The following is a 20,949-nucleotide window of genomic DNA, read 5'->3' on the forward strand; positions in this document are numbered from 1 at the left end:
AGCATTTGATCTTTTTTTTTTTTTTTTTGCGAACAGGGGCTGCTAACGAGGAGTTTCGCAAGGGAGTTCTCCAGGTGACGGAGGAGCAAACACAGCATCCTTGGGGTAAGTGACTGTCTGTAGTGCATGTTTGCTTGTGTTTGGGGGTTACTTGCTGTTTGCTGAGCTTGTGTTTGTCAGTCTGTTTGATTGGTTGGTTGGTTGAAGGACCGTGCGCTGTGGCTGGCAGTTGGAGGCTGTGAGCTTCAAAGGAAGGTCTGAAAGCTAGAAGCCTCTGGTAATTGGCTGAGCCTTAATCAGTGGGTGGGGCATCCACACAGGCCAGGGCTTTATAAGGCCACACAAAAGCAACCACGGAGCTTTGTGAACAGGGGCTGCTAACAGGGAGTTTCACAAGGGAGCTGGGAAGGGGAGTGGGAAGGGAGCAGGGCTCCCGTGCTGGTGCTATCTGTTTCCCTTTATTCCTCTTAAAACCTATAAACCAAACTACATTCCAAACTTCATGCTTTAAACAACCCTTTCAGTAACCAGGAGAAAATGTGGGCAGAAGCCCAGCTGCAGAGTGGGGGCTATCCAGTTTATTGCATTGAGTGTAGCATGTATGATTACCTGCCCTGTGGGTGGGTGGCGTGTGTGTGCAGTCGGTGCAAGGAACTCCTAGCCCTCAGAGACCATGTACGGAGTTTGGAGGCCAGGGTGGTGGAACTGGAGGAGCTAAGAAAGGCAGAGAGGTATGTTGATGAGGCTTTCCGGGACACTGTAGAATTGTCCCACCTCCAGTCAGACAGCCCCTGTTCTGTTGAGGAGGATGAAAGGCCCAGGGAAGCAGAGCAGTCAATGGGAGCAGAGGGAAACCTTCCCATAATTGGGACCCTCCTTCCAGATGGTGCTGGGGTTGCTCTCGCACTGAGGTTGCCACTCCGGGGGAGGGAACTCCAGTTGGTAGGAAAAGGTAGGTGTTAGTAATGGGAGATTCGATCATTAGAAACGTAGATAGCTGGGTTTGTGATGACCAGGAGAACCGTATGGTGACTTGCCTGCCTGGTGCGAAGGTTGCGGATCTCTCAAGGCATCTAGACAGACTTATGTGTACTGCTGGGGAGGAGCCAGTGGTCGTGGTACATGTAGGTACCCATGACATAGGAAAGGGTAGGAGAGATGTCCTGGAGGCCAAATTTAGGCTGCTAGGGAAGAGATTGAAATCCAGGACCTCTATGGTGGCATTCTCAGAAATGCTGCCAGTTCCACGCGCAGGTCCAGGTAGGCAGGCAGAGCTTCAGAGTCTCAATGCGTGGATGAGAAGATGATGTAGAGAGGAGGGGTTTACATTCATTAGGAACTGGGGAAACTTTTGGGATGGGGGGAGCCTATACAGGAGAGATGGGCTCCACCTAAACCAAAATGGAACCAGACTGCTGGCATTAAACATTAAAAAAGTTGTAGAACAGTTTTTAAACTAGGAGATGGGAGAAAGCCAGCTGCTGCAGAGGAGCATGTGGATCAGACACAGACTACTCTTAGAGGAGAGTCTATTGATAGAGAATCTCCAGGTTATAGTCAGGAGCAGAGGATGGAAGAGGATAATGTAAGGGCCAGATCAGATGATAAACAGTCACATAAAAAAGAATCTGGCACATCAGAAAAGGGCAGACAAATAAACAGGGACACGTTTTTAAAGTGCTTGTATACAAATGCTAGAAGTCTAAATAATAAGATGGGTGAAGTAGAGTGCCTTGTGATAAAGGAGGATATTGATATAATAGGCATCACAGAAACCTGGTGGACTGAGAGCAATCAATGGGACACAATCATTCCGGGTTACAACATATATCGGAAGGACAGAACAGGTCATGCGGGGGGGGGGGGGGCGGTGGAGTGGCACTATACGTGAAAGAAAATGTAGAATCAAATGAAGTAAAAATCTTAAGTGAATCCACATGTTCCATAGAATCTCTATGGATAGAAATTTCATGCTCTAATAAGAATATAACATTAGGGATCTATTATCGACCACCTGACCAGGACAGTGATAGTGATGATGAAATGCTAAGGGAAATTAGAGAGGCTATGAAAATTAAGAACTCATTAATAGTGGGGGATTTCAATTATCCCCATATTGACTGGGGCATTTCACTTCAGGACGAAATGCAGAGATAAAATTTTCTCGATACTTTAAATGACTGCTTCATGGAGCAGCTGGTACGGGAACTCACAACGGGGGAGGCAACAGTAGATTTAATCCTGAGTGGAGCGCAGGAGCTGGTCCAAGAGGTAACTATAGCAGGAAATAGTGACCATAGTACAATAGCATTCAACATCCCTGTGGTGGGAAGAACATCTCAACAGCCCAACACTGTGGCATTTAATTTCATAAGGGGGAACTATGCAAAAATGAGGGGGTTAGTTAAACAAAAGTTAAAAGGTACAGTGACTAAAGTGAAATCCCTGCAAGCTGCATGGGCGCTTTTTAAAGACACCATAATAGAGGCCCAACTTCAATGTATACCTCAAATTAAGAAACACAGTAAAAGAACTAAAAAGGAGCCACTGTGGCTTAACAACCCTGTAAAAGAAGCAGTGAGAGATAAAAAGACTTCCTTTTAAAAGTGGAAGTAAAATCCTAGTGAGGCAAATAGAAAGGAGCATAAACACTGCCAAAGTAAGTGCAAGAGTGTAATAAAAAAAGCCAAAGAGGAGTTTGAAGAACGGCTAGCCAAAAACTCCAAAGGTAATAACAAAATGTTTTTTAAGTACATCAGAAGCAGGAAGCCTGCTAAACAACCAGTGGGGCCCCTTGATGATCGAAATAAAAAAGGAGAACTTCAAGACGATAAAGTCATTGCGGATAAACGAAATGGATTCTTTGCTTCAGACTTCACGGCTGAGGATGTTAGGGAGATTCCCAAACCTGAGCCGGCTTTTGTAGGTGACAAATCTGAGGAACTGTCGAAGATTGAAGTGTCACTAGACGAGGTTTTGGAATTAATTGATCAACATTAACAAGTCACTAGGACCTGATGGCATTCACCCAAGAGTTCTGAAAGAACTCAAATGTGAAGTTGCGGAACTATTAACTAAGGTTTGTAACCTGTCCTTTAAATCAGTTTCTGTACCCAATGACTGGAAGTTAGCTAATGTAACATCAATATTTAAAAAGGGCTCTAGAGGTGATCCCGGCAATTACAGACCGGTAGGTTTAATGTCGGTACCAGGCAAATTAGTTGAAACAGTAGTTAAGAATAAAATTGTCAGACACATAGAAAAACATCAACTGTTGAGCAATAGTCAACATGGTTTCTGTAAAGGGAAATCGTGTCTTACTAATCTATTAGAGTTCTTTGAAGGGGTCAACAAATGTGGACAAGGGGGATCCAGTGTACTTAGATTTCCAGAAAGCCTTTGACAAGGTCCCTCACCAAAGGTTGTTACGTAAATTAAGCTGTCATGGGATAAAAGGGAAGGTCCTTTCATGGATTGAGAACTGGTTAAAAGACAGAGAACAAAGGGTAGGAATTAATGGTAAATTTTCAGAATGGAGAGGGGTAACTAGTGGTGTTCTCCAAGAGTCAGTCCTCAGACCAATCCTATTCAATGTATTCATAAATGATCTGGAGAAAGGGGTAAACAGTGAGGTGGCAAAGTTTACAGATGATACTAAACTGCTCAAGATAGTTAAGACCAAAGCAGGCTGTGAAGAACTTCAAAAAGATCTCACAAAACTAAGTGATTGGGCAACAAAATGGAAAATGAAATTTAATGTGGATAAATGTAAAATAATACACATTGGAAAAAATAACCCCAACTATACATACAACATGATGGGAGCTAACTTAGCTACAAGTCAGGAAAAAGATCTTGGAGTCATCATAGATAGTTCTCTGAAGATGTCCACGCTGTGTGCAGAGGTGGTCAAAAAAGGAAACAGAATATTAGGAATCATTGAAAAGGGGATAGAGAATAAGACTGTGAATATATTATTATATAAATCGATGGTACGCCCACATCTCGAATACTGCATACAGATGTGGTCTCCTCATCTCAAAAAAGCTATACTGGCACTAGAAAAGGTTTAGAAAAGGGCAATTAAAATGATTAGGAGTTTGGAGAGGGTCCCATATGAGGAAAGATTAAAGAGTCTAGGACTCTTCAGCTTGGAAAAGAGGAGACTATGGGGGGATATGATAGAGGTATATAAAATTATGAGTGATGTGGAGAAAGTGGATAAGGAAAAGTTATTTACTTATTCCCATAATACAAGAACTAGGGGTCACCAAATGAAATTAATAGGCAGCAGGTTTAAAACAAATAAAAGGAAGTTCTTCTTCACGCAGCACACAGTCAACTCGTGGAACTCCTTACCTGAGGAGGTTGTGAAGGCGAGGACTATAACAGCGTTTAAAAGAGAACTGTATAAATTCATGGTGGTTAAGTCCATAAATGGCTATTAGCCAGGATGGGTAAGGAATGGTGTCCCTTGCCTCTGTTTGTCAGGGGATGGAGATGGATGGCAGGAGAGAGATCACTTGATCATTACCTGTTAGGTTCACTCCCTCTGTGGCATCTGGCATTGGCCACTGTCGGTAGACAGATACTGGGCTAGATGGACCTTTGGTCTGACCTGGTACGGCTGTTCTCATATTTTTATGTTAATCTGGGATGAGCCTATGTTGTGAAAACTGAAATGCTCAAAATAGCACATGCATGTGAATGGACAAAGGGTGCGAAAATTAAATTAACCCAGGGGGTCTCAAACTGGGGGTCCGGACTCCTGAGGGGGTCCCGAGGTTATTACTGGGGGTCGTGAGCTCTCAGCCTCCACCTCAAACCCAGCTTTGCCTCCAGCATTTATAATAGTGTTAAATATATAAAAAAATGTTTTCAAATTATGGGGGGGGGGGGGTGTCGCACTCAGAGGTTTGCTATGTGAAAGGGGTCACAAGTACAAAAGTTTGAGAACCACTGAATTAACCCCTTTGAAGCCTCAGGGAATGCAGGGGACGGGGGTCTCCCTTGGTAGGGTTGGGAAGGAGGTAGGTGGTGTAGGATATTGCTCTTCTCATGTGATCCCTCCCCCAGTGGCTAATTTTAAATGAAGCTACCCTCCCCTGACATGAATCTCCCTTTGGCACTGAAATTAAATATAGACTATAAGTTGGCATTTGAGAAGTGAAAGGGATGGTAGCCCTAATGGAAAAGCTAACAGCTTGGGTCCTCTGCAAGCCTCAAACTGCTGAACGAGCTTTAGGGTAGGGAAAGCTGTGCCCCCCAAACAGCCTGGCCCTGCCCCCTATCCGACCCCACCCACTTTCTGCCCCCCAACTGCCTGGCCTCCCTCAGAATCCCCAACCCATCCTGCTCCTTGCCCCCTCACCATCCCCCAGAATCCTCCCCAACCACCACCCAGGGACCCCACCCCTGCTCCCTGTCCCCTGACCCCTTTCCACCCCCCTGCTGAGTCCTGAAGGACCCCCCGGAACGCCCAGAATGCAACCCCCCCATTCCCTGTCCCTTTACTTCCCCCCAACCTCTGCTCCCCCGTCCCTTGACTGTCCCCGGGACTCCCTGCCCCTTATCCAACCCCCCCGGTCCCTTACCCCCAGCTCTCCCCTCACCCGGAGCCTCAGTGCATCTGTCATAGCTTTATTCCCCACTTTGAACTTTGAACTTTAGCGTTCACAAGATGGGGACCTGCATGGACTCCTCTAAACTAAAATCCTAGTTTAGATCTGGTTCTTGCTGCCACCAGTCAAGTTTTAAGTGTCTGACACACTCCCTGTTCCCCCAAAACTTTCCCTGGGGAACACAGATTCAAACTTGAATCTCAACACAAAGGGAAACAACCCATTTCCCCCCCTCCCCTCTCCTAGTGCTTAGGAGAGATACCTGGATTCAAACTCCTTGAATCAAACAAAGAGGGATTCACTTTTCCCCTTCCCCTTCCCCTCAGAATATCCAAACAAGGGAAGAAATCAATCAAGTTCTAAAAAGAAAAGGATTTTGTTAAAAGAAAGAAAGAAAGTACACTATCTCTGTAATACCAGGATGGAAAAATTTACAGGGTCTAACTTATAAAAACTGGAGAGACTTCCCCTCCCTCCTCAGAATAATCAAAGTAACAGCAAACAGAAATAAAGATATTCCTTCAGCAAACACACAATTGCAAATGTAGAAATCAAATTATAAGACTAGTCCGCCTTTCTAATACTCACTAGACTGAATAGAAGAAAATACTTCAGGAAACTTGGAGAACTTGAAGAATATGTCTGGCCTCTCTTAGATCCAAAAAGAGAATGAACCCTCAAACAAAGAACACAGACAAAGACTTCCCTCCACAGAGATTTGAAATTATCTTGTCCCTTGATTGGTCCTTTGGTCAGGTGTTCATCAGGTTACTGAGCTTGTTAACCCTTCACAGGTAAAAGAGACTTTAACCCTTAACTATCTGTTTATGACAGCATCGCATCCAGGAGCGTTTCTGGACAGCGGTGCAGTGTGGCTCCAGCGGGGCTCCTGAGCTGCTCCCCGCTCAGAGCCACGTGGTCAGGGGGTGGGGTTGCGAGCTCCAGCGGGTCCTGAGCTCCCTCCGCTCGGCGTGGAGCTCTCAGCCCCACTCCCTTACCACGCAGCTCTGAGCGGGGGGGAGCTCAGGAGCCCCGCTGGAGACATGCTGCAGCTGTTCAAGGACGCTCCTGGATGTGCTGAGGCTCCAGGAGAGGGGCGGAGGCGGTGTCAGGCCTGACCCAGGGAGGGAGCCTTGGCCATTCTCATGGGGGCCCCTGCGGAGCCCGGGACCTGGGGCAAATTGCCCCACTTGCCCCCCCCCCTCTGGGCGGCCCTGGGTGCAGGGCTGGCACGGGGTTGGGGTGCAGGAGGGGGTGTGGAGCATGGGCTCTGGGAGGGACTTTGGTGTGGGAGGGGGTCTTAGTAGGCGGGAGGGGGTGCGGGGTGTAAGATCTTGGGGCTGCTCACCTCGGATGGGTCCCCGCAAGCAGCGACCTGTCCCGGGCTCTGGCTACTCAGGTGGCTCTGCGTTATGCCACACCCCCCATTCTGGCTGCACAGCTCCCATTGGCTGGGAACCACAACTAATGGGAGGTGCGGGGGAGGCACCTGTGGGCAGAGGAAGTGCACTAAGCCGCCTGCTGTGCCTCCACCTAGGAGCAGCCGGGATAAGTTGCCGCTTGCAGGGAGCCACTTAAGGTGAGTGCCCCTGGATCCAGCACCCCGCACCCAATACCGTGCTCCTACTGCCTGCCCTGAGCTTCCTCCCACACCCAAACTTCCTCCCAGAGCCCGTACTCCACATCCCCTCCCGAGCTCCAGCCCCCAACCCCGCACTCCCTCCCGCACCCAAACTCCCTCCCTCTTAGTTAACCAGCATTTTTCATTTACCAGCACCCCCCATTCACAGAACATGCCGGATAAAACAATCTTATCTGTAATAATATAAAGTAAGAACTAAACACATTGTATTCTGTGTTGTAATTGAAATCAATATATTTGAAAACATAGAAAAAATCCAAAATATTTAATACATTTTGGTATTCTATTGTTTAGCAGTGCAATTAAAACTGCGATTTAATTTTTTTAATCATGATTAATTTTTTCAGTTATTGGCGTGAGTTAACTGTGATTAGTTGACAGGGAGTGAACCCCAAACAGGTTGTTGCAGAGGCTGTTCAGACCCGTCAGTGGGAGGCGCTATGTTCTTCTTTGAGTGATTGCTCATGTGCATTCCAATAGGTGTGTGCGTGCTGCGTTAACCATTGTCAGAAGGTTTTTCCCTAGCAGTACCCGTCAGCTGTGGAGACCCCTGGAGTGGCGCCTTCATAGTGATGTATATAGGTCCCTGCTGACCCACCGCCTGCTCAGTTCCTTCTTACCACCAGTGACGGTCGTTGGAGCAGCTCAGTCTCTTGCATTCACAAGTGCCTACCTAGTGGCACTTAGTGGTTCCCTTTTCTTAGTTGTAGATCGTTAATAGTTAGTTATATAGTAGTTTCTAGTAAGTTGGGCTGACTTTGGGGGGCTTTCCCCCTGCCCCAGTTTCCCCAGGCACCTGGGCATGCCCCGGTCACAGGGGTTTAAGGCGTGCGAGAGGTGTGCCAAACCTATGCCCACAGGCGATCCACAAGCTCCTTGTCTCAAGTGTCTAGGAGATGGTACCAGACAGACAAGTGCCTAATTTGCAAGAGCTTTAGACCCAGGACTAAGAAAGAGCGGGATTATCACTGATGGAGTCGGCCCTCCGCCCCTAGCTGGCACCAGAAATGGCACCGGAATCATCAGTGCGTAGCTCCTCGGCCTTGGTGACGGATGTCCTGGCACCAAGGAAGGACTGCTCTAAGGGTGCTACCAGGTGGCAATGCTCACAGTCCCCGGTACAGCATAAGACAAAGAAGGGGGACAGGGGCCGTTCCTCCGTCAAGAAGCTGTGAGGGGATTCCAGCGGTGTGTGTCCTGCGTCGGGACACTCCTGGTCTGCACCTCAAGACCCGGCACTGTTGACTATGGCCCCAACTGGAGGCCCATCAAGTCTGGTGCTGGTGGACTCCCCAACTCAGGAGGTTTTGGAGGAAGAGCTTGACCTCCCCTCCATGCTGGATACCTACGAGGCAGCGTGGGACCTTACTGCCATGATAGTACAGCCCCTGGCCCCACAGGTGTGAGCTCTGGCTCCGCAAGCTCAGGCTCCATCAGCGGCACTGACGACGGCACCGGCTGCAGCATCTATGGCAGTGGAGCATAGAGCTCTGGCACCATTTGCGGCACCATTGGCGGCACCACCACTGGTTCATCATCGTGGGAAGCCCATGATGTTACAGCACCGCTCACCATCATCCCGGTACTGCTACCCGGCACCGTTAGGCTCCGCCCTCCTGTGGTATGGCACAGAGTACTCGTCTGAGACAGACACTGAGTCTTCTGTCTGTCAAAGCAGTCAGTACTGCTCCCGCTCCTGGCACCAGTCCTGGCACCACAAAGCTGTGGACTCATTGGTACCGGTGGTCTCTTGGCCACGCGAATGGCAGGGCCCAGTACAGTGTCCCTTTTGGACTCCTTCAATCTATCATCAGACTCAGCGTCAGGGCTCCAGGGCCGCACTGGTGGCATCTGCACCCCATTCCCTCCCCCAGAAATGTTGGTGGCTCGCCACACCTGCAGGGCTCCCGAGGACCGCCAGTGAGACAGGGACTCTGGGCCATCACGCTCAGGCACAGCGCCGGAATCAGTGCCACCAGTTGTACTGGAGCCACTTCCAGTCACGGGGGGACCAAGGCACCCGATCCAGCCTCTGGAGAGTGAGAAAGGCAAGAAGACCCAGTCCCATGGGCCTCCTCCTCACTGGATGAGGCAGTGGCGGGCACCACCATCACCCTTCCAGCGATGGACACCGGGGGACACCAGAACCTTCTCGGGAGGGTGGCCCTAAACCTGAATCTCCAGGCAGAGGAGGTCACGGAGGAGTCGGACCCAACGGTGGACATCCTTGCCCCGGAGGGTCCATCTAGGGTGGCCTTACCCCTGATAAGAACGATCCAGAACTCTCCTAGGGTGCTCTGGCAGACTCCTGCCTCAATACTAGCTACCACTAAAGGGGTGGAGAGAAGCTATTTTTTGCCGCAGAAAGAGTACGAACACCTTTTCACCCAGCCCCAACCGGGGACTCTGGTGCTCGACACGGCAAATCATAAGCAGCAACAGGGGCAGCCAGGTCCCGCCCCAAAGTCACAGGATGCTAAGAAGCTGGAACTTTTAGTCCGACAGCTCTACTCGACCGGGGGACTCCAGCTTTGAGCGGCAGACCAGCAAGTGCTACTCAGCCGCTTTCAGTTCCTGGAGCTTGTTAGCAAAATTCCAGGAGTTGCTCCTGGCAAGGAGTTTAGTGCGCTCCTTGAGGAGGGCAAAGTGGTCTCGAGAACCTCCATCCAGGTTGTGTTAGAAGCGGCACACTCGGCAGCTTGGACTATGGCCACTGCCATTACAATGAGGCACAGGACGTGGCTGCAGGTGTCGGGGATACCACTGAGATCCAGAACATGATCCAGGACCTCCCCTTTGACCAAGCAGGCCAGTTTGCCCAAAATACGGACTCTCGCCTGCACGGCCTTAAGGAATCGTGGGCGACTTTAAAGTCTTTGGGTAGCCACACCCCTGCACCCCAAAGAAAGTCATTTAAGCCTCAGCCCACAACTCACTTCTACTCTGGTCCTCCAAGGTGAGACTCGTCCAGGAGACAGGGCAAGAATAATAGGAGGCGCCTGCCACAGTCCTCCTCAGGCCAGTGTTCGGCCTAACAGCCCCCAGGCCCAAAGCCAAACTTTTGAAGATGCACCTGAGGATGGAGCATCAGTATCAAACTCGGATCCTTACCCTCCCTTTATGAATCATTGCTCCCGCTTCTACCGTGCTTGGTCCAAGATCACATCAGATTGCTGGGTCCTGAGCATGGTATGGGTGGGATATTTATCATAAACATACAGCTAAGGGTAGCATAAAATCCCTCCTTTGCCTTTAAGGGGTTAAGAAGCTCAAATAACCCGGTTCACACCTGACCAAAAGGACCAATAAGGGAAGAAGATCCTTTAAAATCTGTGGGGAGAGGTTTTGTTTTGTGCTCTCTTTGTTATTCTGTCTGGGACAGAGAGACCAGGGCAGGAAAAACACATCTCCTAAAGCCATAGCCACTGGTTACCCACAAAACCAACCTTCCCCCCATCTTATAAATTATAGAAGGCCAGAAAGGACCATTGTGATCATCTCATCTGACCTCCTGTTTAACACAGGCCATAGGACCTCCCTGAAATCATTCCTGTTTCAACTAGAGCAAATCTTTTAGGGAAGTGTCCAATCCTGACCTAAGAACTGTCAGTGATGGACAATCAAGGAGGGAGGGATAGCTCAGTGGTTTGAGCATTGGCCTGCTAAACCCAGGGCTGGGAGTTCAATCCTTGAGGAGGCTACTTAGGGATCTGGGGCAGAAGTTGGTCCTGCTAGTCAAGGCAGGGGGCTGGACTCAACTCAATGACCTCTCAAGGTCCCTTCCACTTCTAGGAGATTGGTATATCTCCTATTATTATTAATCCACCACAATCCTTGGCAAATTGTTCCAGTGGTTAATTACTCTGACTGTTAAAAATGTGCACCTCTTGATCAAGTTTTTCCAGCCTTTTTTCTCCCTTGTTGTCTAATGGAATGTGAGTATCCATGTTCTTTTCATTTCCTAGGACTGAAAAATAATACAATATTGGCAATTGCAATTCCTGTTTTGGTGGGTGTGATTTTGGCTCTTGTTCTGCCCCTGGTGTATTACCTTAAGAAGAAGAAGAAAGGTATGTAAACATGGAACCCTCACATTAGTCATAAATGAACAGGTATAGGAGGCAAACAAGGGACATAAAAAAGAGATTCCCACCTCACATGGTGTTCTCAGACATGGGAAACCTGAAGAGAATAACATTTTAAAATTTGCCATTTAGAAAATCTGAACCTGAAATGTGAAGCCTTTCAGATATTGAGAGTAAAGAGAGCAAAATGGGGGTTAAACCCCAGCTCTGAACTTAGAATCAAAGGTCTGGAGAGGACCTCAAAAGATCATCTAGTCCATCCGTGCGGAACCACGTAAACCTAGAGGATCCCTGGCAGATGTTATCTAACCTCTTCTTAAAATCCTCCAATGAAGGGGCTTCCGCTACTTACCTAGGTAACCTATTCCAATGCTTGACTATCCTTAGAGTTAGAAAGTTTTCCTAATACCTAACCTTAGACTGCCCTTGCTGCAGATTAAGAACATTACTTCATGTTTTACTTAACAGACCTAGAGAACAATTTATCACCCCCTCTTCATAACTTGCACCTACAGTTTTGGTTTGAGATGTATTTTCTGGATCTGATTTGGATTTGGCTTGACATGGAAGACATCTTACAAGAACAGCTGATTGTGTGTGACTTGCACGATTTGAGACCAAAATCATATGACCCACAGCTTGTCATATTTCACCATTGACCCTGAGCCAATACACTAGCCCAGGACTGACCTTGAGTCTGAACTTAAGAGCTGGTCAATATTTTTCAAATTTCAAAAATTGGATGAAAATCCACCTTTTGATATTTGAAACATAAACTAGAAAAACATTCACAAAACTTTTTTCTTGTTTTTTTTTTAATCAACTCTAAGGCCAGATGAAAGTATATGAATTTCAAAATTTGATATTTCAAAAAATCAGGAAAAAATCTAAAAGAGTTTGTGGATTGTTCTCCACTTTTTTGTCATAAGCTCTGATGAACTCTTCGCCTAGCCCCAACCCTACCCTAAATCTTAACAGAACTCCAGAAACAACCCCCTGGCTCCTTATCCCTGAAGTATTTTGTTTAACTTCCTCTCCCTCTCATTGATATTCTGGGGAGAGGCACAGAATTTTTCTCTAAACCTTTCTAATTTGTTTTTTTTTCCAGTTGTAACTAATAGGAGAAAAGAAAGGTAAGAATGGGGTAATTCCATCATACCTCTCATGTTACAGACAGAAGGAGATCACTCCCATGTAATATATCAACTTGTGTCCAAGTCAGAAGGTTTGGTACCTACAGCAGCCCCCTCTAAATGGTGATGCTGTTGTGGGATATATGGGGTACTTCAGCTGTCTACCTGGATTATGTTATGGCTCCCCGTCATCACTATAGTATCCGAGGTAATGATGCTTGATAGCTAGTGACTTCATTCATGAAATCAGGGTCCCTTTGTGTTGGTCACTGAACACACAGGTAACAGAGAAGACTGTCCCTGCTCCAGACAGTTAAAAGTCTACATATTGTTATTAATCATTAATTATATGGTTGTTCTTGCTATTGTTATGATTAATCATTGCTATTGCAACAGTGTCTAGAGGCCTCAAACAGGCTGGGTCCCGTTGTGCTTGGTGCTGAACAAACACAAAGTATGTAAGAGTTGCAGTATAGAGGGGTGTGAACAAAGACAGAGATTAGCTCCATTAGTGATCTGGTGGCTGTGTCCATCTGTGAGAGTCTTTCCCCACCAAGAAAACTCCAGCTAGCCTGGGGCAAAATCCACTGTCAAGTGGAAAGCTTTGCCCATGCAGTTCTGCACTAGTTGTTACGTGCAGGTTGTCAGGGCAGGGTTAAAATATCAGTTTCCAGCAGAGGCATGACCCCAGGATGATGTGGCTATGAGCTTCCTCCCACTCCAACCCCCCTTCTGGTCAGAGGGAACAAGATAAGATGCTTTCTCTTAATCCAGCAATACTGGGTTGCAAACCACTCATCAGAAAACAGAATTTCCATGCACAGGAAAATCCAGTATTTCAACATTTTTTTTCATGCCAAATAGGAATGAAAAATCAAAATGTTGACGTTTTCTGCAAAACCAAAATTCCCACAAAATCATTTTGGAAACATCAAAAGGTTTTGTTTTCATAACATCGAAACATTATACTATGCTATGACATATTAACTGTATGATTTGTAAATATAGCATATATAAAATACCATTAAACTTAACATTTTAACAATCTAAATGTCACAATGAAATGAATCGAAACAATGTTGAAATGAAACATGTTGGCGTTATTGAAGCGAAACTTTTGAAGTTATTGAAACAAAAAGTTTTAACAGTATTGAAATACTATGAGAAAGTTGGAGTAATTCATTTTGACTTCCTCCAGTCAAAAATTTTGTCAAATCCACATGTTCCCATGAAACCCTTTCTAGTTCAACATAACTGAATTTTCCAACCAAGTAATTGCTAAGGCTGCGTGTGGCTCCATAGCAGTCTGTGTCACTTTTCTTGCATATACTTCTTAAAGAGAGAGGCCTTTAACTTCAAAATTCAGATGTGCAGCTGAAAGACTCCATTGTTTGGGACTGAGGTGCTTGGACTGCTTGGATGCAGGGTTTCATTCAGCATCCTGATGAGACAGGGACTACTTGTGCAGTTCAGATGTGGATGCAGCTTTGGATTCTCACTCTCCACAGCCTCTATGTTCAGTCTGCATGAATTTCAGGATTTTGAGCCAGGTCCATCTCTTATTTTAGACTATAAATATGACTCACATCCCCTGTTCACTTGTGCAACTTTTCTCTTGTTTTTATTAGGGTGCAAAACCTCTATGGGAAGAACAATAATCCAACTGAAGATCAGTACACAGGTATGAAAATCAGACACATTAATCACTTATTGCTCTGAGCTACAGATGCATTTGCTGTTTGGTTTTTGAAGGAATAGTGAAGTTTATGTAGTAATTCAGTGGCCAGGATCTCTGAAAAGTCAGTTAAGGGCACATATTGGAATAAGTACAGAAATTATTTCTACCAGCAACAATTTTTAACTACCAATGGTTCTGTCTATCTTGGTCCTTAATTTATAGCATGGTACCTAATGCCTTCCTCAGTGATTAGAAAACATAACATCCTATTTTGCTCTCTATTAGCAGCTGAGTGGAGGAACTAGAAATAATCCCAGGTCTCTTGACTTTAACTGCAGTGACCAGTTCTCTGGGCCACATTGTCATTTTAAAGCTATGTTGATTATAACTGATTTCAGAAGCAGCTCTGCATGAATGTGCATCTGGCACAAATCAGGTCTGGAGTACAAATCCATCCCAAATTACCTCTTCTGGATGTATAGATCAACAGGTTGATTTCAATAATCAGCCCTGAGTTTAAATATTTAAAAAAATCTTTTTGGGAACTATGTTCTGCCTATTACATTTGAGGGGACAAATTCACTTTGTAAAGCTCCTTACAGCAAAATCTTACCAGAAACCGTGTTATTAAAAAAAATTGTTATAAATGTGACTTTTTCTTTACAGATAACAAAGGGGTTGCATATTCCCATGGCATGGTGAGTGGTTATGCTGTGCTGTTAAGCCATAATAATACACTGAAAGTCTGACATATTCCACAGCAATGATTTCCTGTTTAGATGTATTTTCCTTTAAAAATTATAATAAATTATAATTTCTATTATGATAGTGCTTCAAGGTCCCAGCTGTGATCAGAGCCATTAGGCACTGTACAGATACATAATTAGAAACAGTAAGTTTGTGAAACAGCTTTTTCATTTGAGAAATTATACACAAAATTAAAAATCTAAAAATGGTCAAAATTGAAACAAAGTGTTTCAAATTTATTGAAAGAGAACATTTTGTTTGCCCCAAACCAATGTTTTCCCAGGTTTGTGTGTCCCAAAAAAACGGCAAAACTTTTGTTTTTCGTCTTGATTCTGTATGAAAAAAAATTGAAGTCTCAAATTTTTCCATAGGACAGAAAACCTGTTTTCTGGTCAGCTCTATTTACCAGTAAGGTTTTCATATCTGGGGGAAGTCAGTTCCACTGGGATATCATGTGTTCAGAGGAATTAAGCAGTTTAGAGTGATATCTCTTGGTATTTAGATATGTAAAAATGATCCTACTGAAATAGCAAGAAAATAGCACTCTGCTATAATTCCTCAAGCTACCAATAAATGTATTAGTCTATTACCCAGGTTTCCATAACGAATACAAAAAGACTTATGTGTAGTGCTGGGGAGGAGCCAGTGGTCTTGGTACCTGTAGGTACCCATGACATAGGGAAGGGTAGGAGAGATGTCCTGGAGGCCAAATTTAGGCTGCTAGGGAAGAGACTGAAATCCAGGACCTCTATGGTGGCATTCTCAGAAATGCTCCCAGTTCCACGCACAGGGCCAGGTAGGCAGGCAGAGCTTCAGAGTCTCAATGCGTGGATGAGATGATGATGTAGAGAGGAGGGGTTTATATTCATTAGGAACTGGGGAAACTTTTGGGATGGGGGGAGACTATACAGGAGAGATGGGCTCCACCTAAACCAAAGTGGAACCAGACTGCTGGCATTAAACATTAGAAAGGTTGTAGAGCAGTTTTTAAACTAGGAGATGGGAGAAAGCCGGCTGCTGCAGAAGAGCATGTGGATCAGACACAGACTTCTCTTAGAGGAGAGTCTATTGATAGAGAATCTCCAGGTTATAATCATGAGCAGAGGATGGAAGAGGATAATGTAAGGGCCAGATCAGATGATAAACAGTCACATAAAAAAGAATCTGGCACATCAGAAAAGGGCAGGCAAATAAACAGTGACAAGTTTTTAAAGTGCTTGTACACAAATGCTAGAAGTCTAAATAATAAGATGGGTGAACTAGAGTGCCTTGTGATAAAGGAAGATATTGATATAATAGGCATCACAGAAACGTGGTGAACTGAGAGCAATCAATGGGACACAATCATTCCGGGATACAAAATATATCAGAAGGACAGAACAGGTCATGCAGGGGTGGGAGTGGCACTATATGTGAAAGAATGTAGAATCAAATGAAGTAAAAATCTTAAGTGAATCCACATATTCTATAAAATCTCTATGGATAGAAATTTCATGCTCTAATAAGAATATAACATTAGGGATCTATTATCGACCACCTGACCAGGACAGTGATAGTGATGATGAAATGCTAAGGGAAATTAGAGAGGCTATCAAAATTAAGAACTCATTAATAGTGGGGGATTTCAATTATCCCCATATTGACTGGGGCATTTCACTTCAGGACAAAATGCAGAGATAAAATTTTCTCGATACTTTAAATGACTGCTTCATGGAGCAACTGGTACGGGAACCCATAAGGGGACAGGCAACACTAGATTTAATCCTGTGGAGTGCAGGAGCTGGTCTAAGAGGTAACTATAGCAGCACCGCTTGGAAATAGTGACCATAATACAATAGCATTCAGCATCCCTGTGGTGGGAAGAACATATCAACAGCCCAACACTGTGGCATTTAATTTCATAAGGGGGAACTATGCAAAAATGAGGGGGTTAGTTAAACAAAAGTTAAAAGGTACAGTGACTAAAGTGAAATCCCTGCAAGCTGAATGGGCGCTTTTTAAAGACACCATAATAGAGGCCCAACTTCAATGTATACCTCAAATTAAGAAACACAGTAAAAGAACAAAAAAGGAGCCACCGTGGCTTAACAACCCTGTAAAAGAAGCAGTGAGAGATAAAAAGACTTCCTTTAAAAAGTGGAAGTCAAATCCTAGTGAGGCAAATAGAAAGGAGCATAAACACTGCCAAATTAAATGCAAGAGTGTAATAAGAAAAGCCAAAAAGGAGTTTGAAGAACGGCTTGCCAAAACGCCGAAGGTAATAACAAAATGTTTTTTAAGTACGTCAGAAGCAGGAAGCCTGCTAAACAACCAGTGGGGCCCCTTGATGATTGAGATACAAAATGAGCGCTTAAAGACGATAAAGTCATTGCGAAAAAACTAAATGGATTCTTTGCTTCAGACTTCATGGCTGAGGATGTTAGGGAAATTCCCAAATCTGAGCCGGCTTTTGTAGGTGACAAATCTGAGGAACTGTTATAGATTGAAGTGTCACTAGAGGAGGTTTTGGAATTAATTGATAAACTCAACATTAACAAGTCACCGGGACCAGATGGCATTCACCCACGAGTTGCAGAACTATTAACTAAGGTTTGTGTCCTTTAAATCAGCTTCTGTACCCAATGACTGGAAGTTAGCTAATGTAACACCAATATTTAAAAAGGGCTCTAGAGGTGATCTCGGTAATTACAGACTGTTAAGTCTAACGTCGGTACCGGGCAAATTAGTCGAAACAATAGTTAAGAATGAAATTGTCAGACACATAGAAAAAAATAAACTGTTTAGCAATAGTCAACATGGACCCAACGGTGGACATCCTTGCCCCGGAGGGTCCATCTAGGGTGGCCTTACCCCTGATAAGAACGATCCAGAACTCTCCTAGGGTGCTCTGGCAGACTCCGGCCTCAATACTAGCTACCACTAAAGGGGTGGAGAGAAGCTATTTTTTGCTGCAGAAAGAGTATGAACACCTTTTCATGCACCCCCAACCGGGGACTCTGGTGCTCGACATGGCAAATCATAAGGAGTGACAGGGGCAGCCAGGTCCCGCCCCAAAGTCACAGGATGCTAAGAAGCTGGAACTTTTCGTCCAATAACTAGTACTTATCCACAGAGATTTTTTCACTTACAATCCACGGCAGGGCTATGTATTCTTATTTCATTTTTCAAGCCAGAAAGCTACAATCTGTACAGAGAAGCATCTCCTTTTGTGCTGAATTCAGCTGGATTCATCAAAGGATTGGCTATTTATCTGGCTAATGAGGGATTAACCTAGAATTACAGTACTCACGTTTACAAATGACCAAAACTTTTGGAAGAAATATAACTGCCTGCTTCAGAGCATCAACCATCCTGGAATAACTGGGGGTTAGAAGAGACTTTCCCTATGGGTAGATTATTTCCTAGCTCCTTCTTGCGGGATTTCATTGTTATTATTATTGTAGCTGGTTGAAAATTTGTGACAGGACAGTTTTCCCATCAGAAACTGCTGATTCAATCAAATAAAAATATTTCATGGGAATGAATAGATTTTGTTGAAATTTTTGAGAGAATACTATCAAAATGTTTCATTTCAATATAGTCAAAAATGTGCTTCAACTTTATGGTTTCAACATTTATGTTAGAATAGAATAGTCTAGGCATTTAGACATATTATATTATATTATATTATATTATATTATATTATATTATATTATATGTAAGAGTCAAAATGATAATGTCACAATGAAACTTTCCAGCCTTTCAGAAATGAACCATTTTGATAAGGCCATTTCAGTATTTCTGGAATAAAAAATTCAGATATTTAGTGTCTTAGTCAATTTTCCCATTTTGACTTTTCATTCCAATTTCGAACAAAAAGAAATTTCAAAATGTCTCGATTTGCCAAGGAACAGAAATCCAGTTTTCTGGCCAGTTCAGTGATGCAGTAATGCCTGGAAGCTCTGGGCATTGCTCAACATCCTATTGCACTACACTCTGTACACACACACACACACATAACCAGGGGCGGCTCTAGGCATTTTGCCGCCCCAAGCACGGCAGGCAGGCTGCCTTTGGCGGCTTGCCTGTGGAGGGTCCGCTGGTCCTGTGGCTTCGGTGGACCTCCCGCAGGCATGCCTGTGGGAGGTCCGCCGAAGCCGCGGGACCAGCGGACCCTCCACAGACACGCCTGCGGGAGGTCTACCGAAGCTGCGGGACCAACGGACCCTTCTCAGGCAAGCCGCCAAAGGCAGCCTGCCTGCCGTGCTCGCGGTGACTGGCAGAGCGCCCCCAGTGGCTTGCCGCCCCAAGCACGCGCTTGGCATGCTGGGGCCTGGAGCCACCCCTGAGCATAACAAACAGATGGCCACTGAGCTGAGGAGCTTACACTCTAAGGCCTCCATCCTGCAAATTCTTATGCACATGCCTAACTTGATGCTGTGTGTGCAGTGCTATTGAACTCAATGGAGATGCTTGCAATGTCTAATGTAAAACAATACATTCATCTTTGCAGACTGTGTGATAGCCATTTCCCTCTGAAGCATCTGCTGCCAGTGTCAGATTTGACTAGTTATAAAGTACACATGGGGATGTTGGGGCTGATTAGCTATAGTTTGTACAGTATTCTGAGATCCTCAAGTGAAAGTCACAATGCGGTTTTGTCATTGACTTCAGTGGAACCAGTATTTCACCCAGTATGTTCATTATTTAGTTATTATCAATGAACAAAATTCCCCCTTCACATTTAATTATGGGCATGTTTGATCACGCTCTGAGAGGCTACTTTGGCTGTGCCTTTAAATCTCAGCTTTCTGACAGCATTTCAGCCAGAAAATAGCACCTTTGCACCCAGTTTAACATTCCCCCATTGATTTAAAGGGCGAAGAAGCCCCGGAGCCGATCTATGAAAATTTTGTTCTAGAGGATGTGCCTTGTTCTACACATCACTCCGAACAGAAGTGTGAATCTGCCTTTCCACTATATGTGAACGGTAAGTGATCCACTCCACTCATGGCCTCGTCCCGGACTTAGCAAGGATCTTAAACTTTTGTATACATTTTACCAGGTATGTAATTAGTGGGATTGTTCATGTGCTTCAAATTATGCATGTGCTTAATTACCAGGGCCTGGATCCTTGTCACGTATTCATACTGATGTAGAGCTTTCTCCACCAGGAGAACTGGGGTGAACTTGACCCCTTCTGTCCTAAGCTTGAGGAATCTGATTTTCCATAGAAGTGGGGCAGGAAATAGAACGAGAACAATCAGAGGCAGATCCAGGTCTCACTCCCTGGCCCATTCATTGCATTGTAACATTCAGAAGGGTAAACTAGTGGGGAAAATGTTTCCTGTAGGCCGACTCCGACCAATGAGAGATTTTGAAATCTCTGATTAAATGCAAGCTGGAAATAAGGTTCTCATTGTGGCAGTGAGAATGACTCACCCTTAGAACAAACTTCCCAGGGAAGTGGTGGATTCTCCGTCACTTGATATCTTCAGATCAAGACCGGACACCTATCTGGAAGATGCTTTAGCAAACGAAAGTTATTGGGCTCAACTGAGAGGTAACGGTGAAATTCATGGGTCTGTGCTATACAGAAGGTCAGATCAGATGATCTAATGGTTCCTTCTGGCCTTAAACTCTGTGAATCAAGGAAACGTTGACCCAAGAAAGAGAAGAGAGACTATAAATGTCAGACTGAATGGGTTTTGCTTCCAGGCACTTGAAGTCTTTTGGTCCTGATCAACGGAAAGCCTAGCAATAATTTGAATGAGTTCTGGGTAATAAAATAATATAACAGTAGGGATCTATTATCGACCACCTGACCAGGACAGTAATAGTGATAATGAAATGCTAAGGGAAATTAGAGAGGCTATCAAAATTAAGAACCCAATAATAGTGGGGGATTTCAATTATCCCCATATTGACTGGGAATATTTCACTTCAGGACAAAATGCAGAGATAAAATTTCTTGACACTTTAAATGACTGCTTCATGGAGCAGCTGGTATGGGAACCCACAAGGGGAGAGGCAACTCTAGATTTAACCCTGAGTGGAGCGCAGG

General features: G+C 44.9%; 1 protein-coding gene across 1 annotated transcript in view; it reads left to right on the top strand.

The window, feature by feature from the left end:
- LOC120388105 (soluble scavenger receptor cysteine-rich domain-containing protein SSC5D-like) overlaps positions 1-20,949 on the top strand; it is a 60,710-nt gene that overhangs the window by 34,116 nt on the left and 5,645 nt on the right. The window contains exons 5-10 of the mRNA XM_039509695.1: positions 37-105; positions 11,229-11,333; positions 12,457-12,481; positions 14,110-14,162; positions 14,826-14,857; positions 19,764-19,875. Coding sequence (XP_039365629.1) covers positions 37-105; positions 11,229-11,333; positions 12,457-12,481; positions 14,110-14,162; positions 14,826-14,857; positions 19,764-19,875 — 396 coding nt within the window. The remainder of the gene's footprint in view (positions 1-36; positions 106-11,228; positions 11,334-12,456; positions 12,482-14,109; positions 14,163-14,825; positions 14,858-19,763; positions 19,876-20,949) is intronic.

Source organism: Mauremys reevesii, linkage group 22 (assembly GCF_016161935.1).
Source record: "Mauremys reevesii isolate NIE-2019 linkage group 22, ASM1616193v1, whole genome shotgun sequence".
NCBI classification, from domain to species: Eukaryota; Metazoa; Chordata; order Testudines; family Geoemydidae; genus Mauremys; species Mauremys reevesii.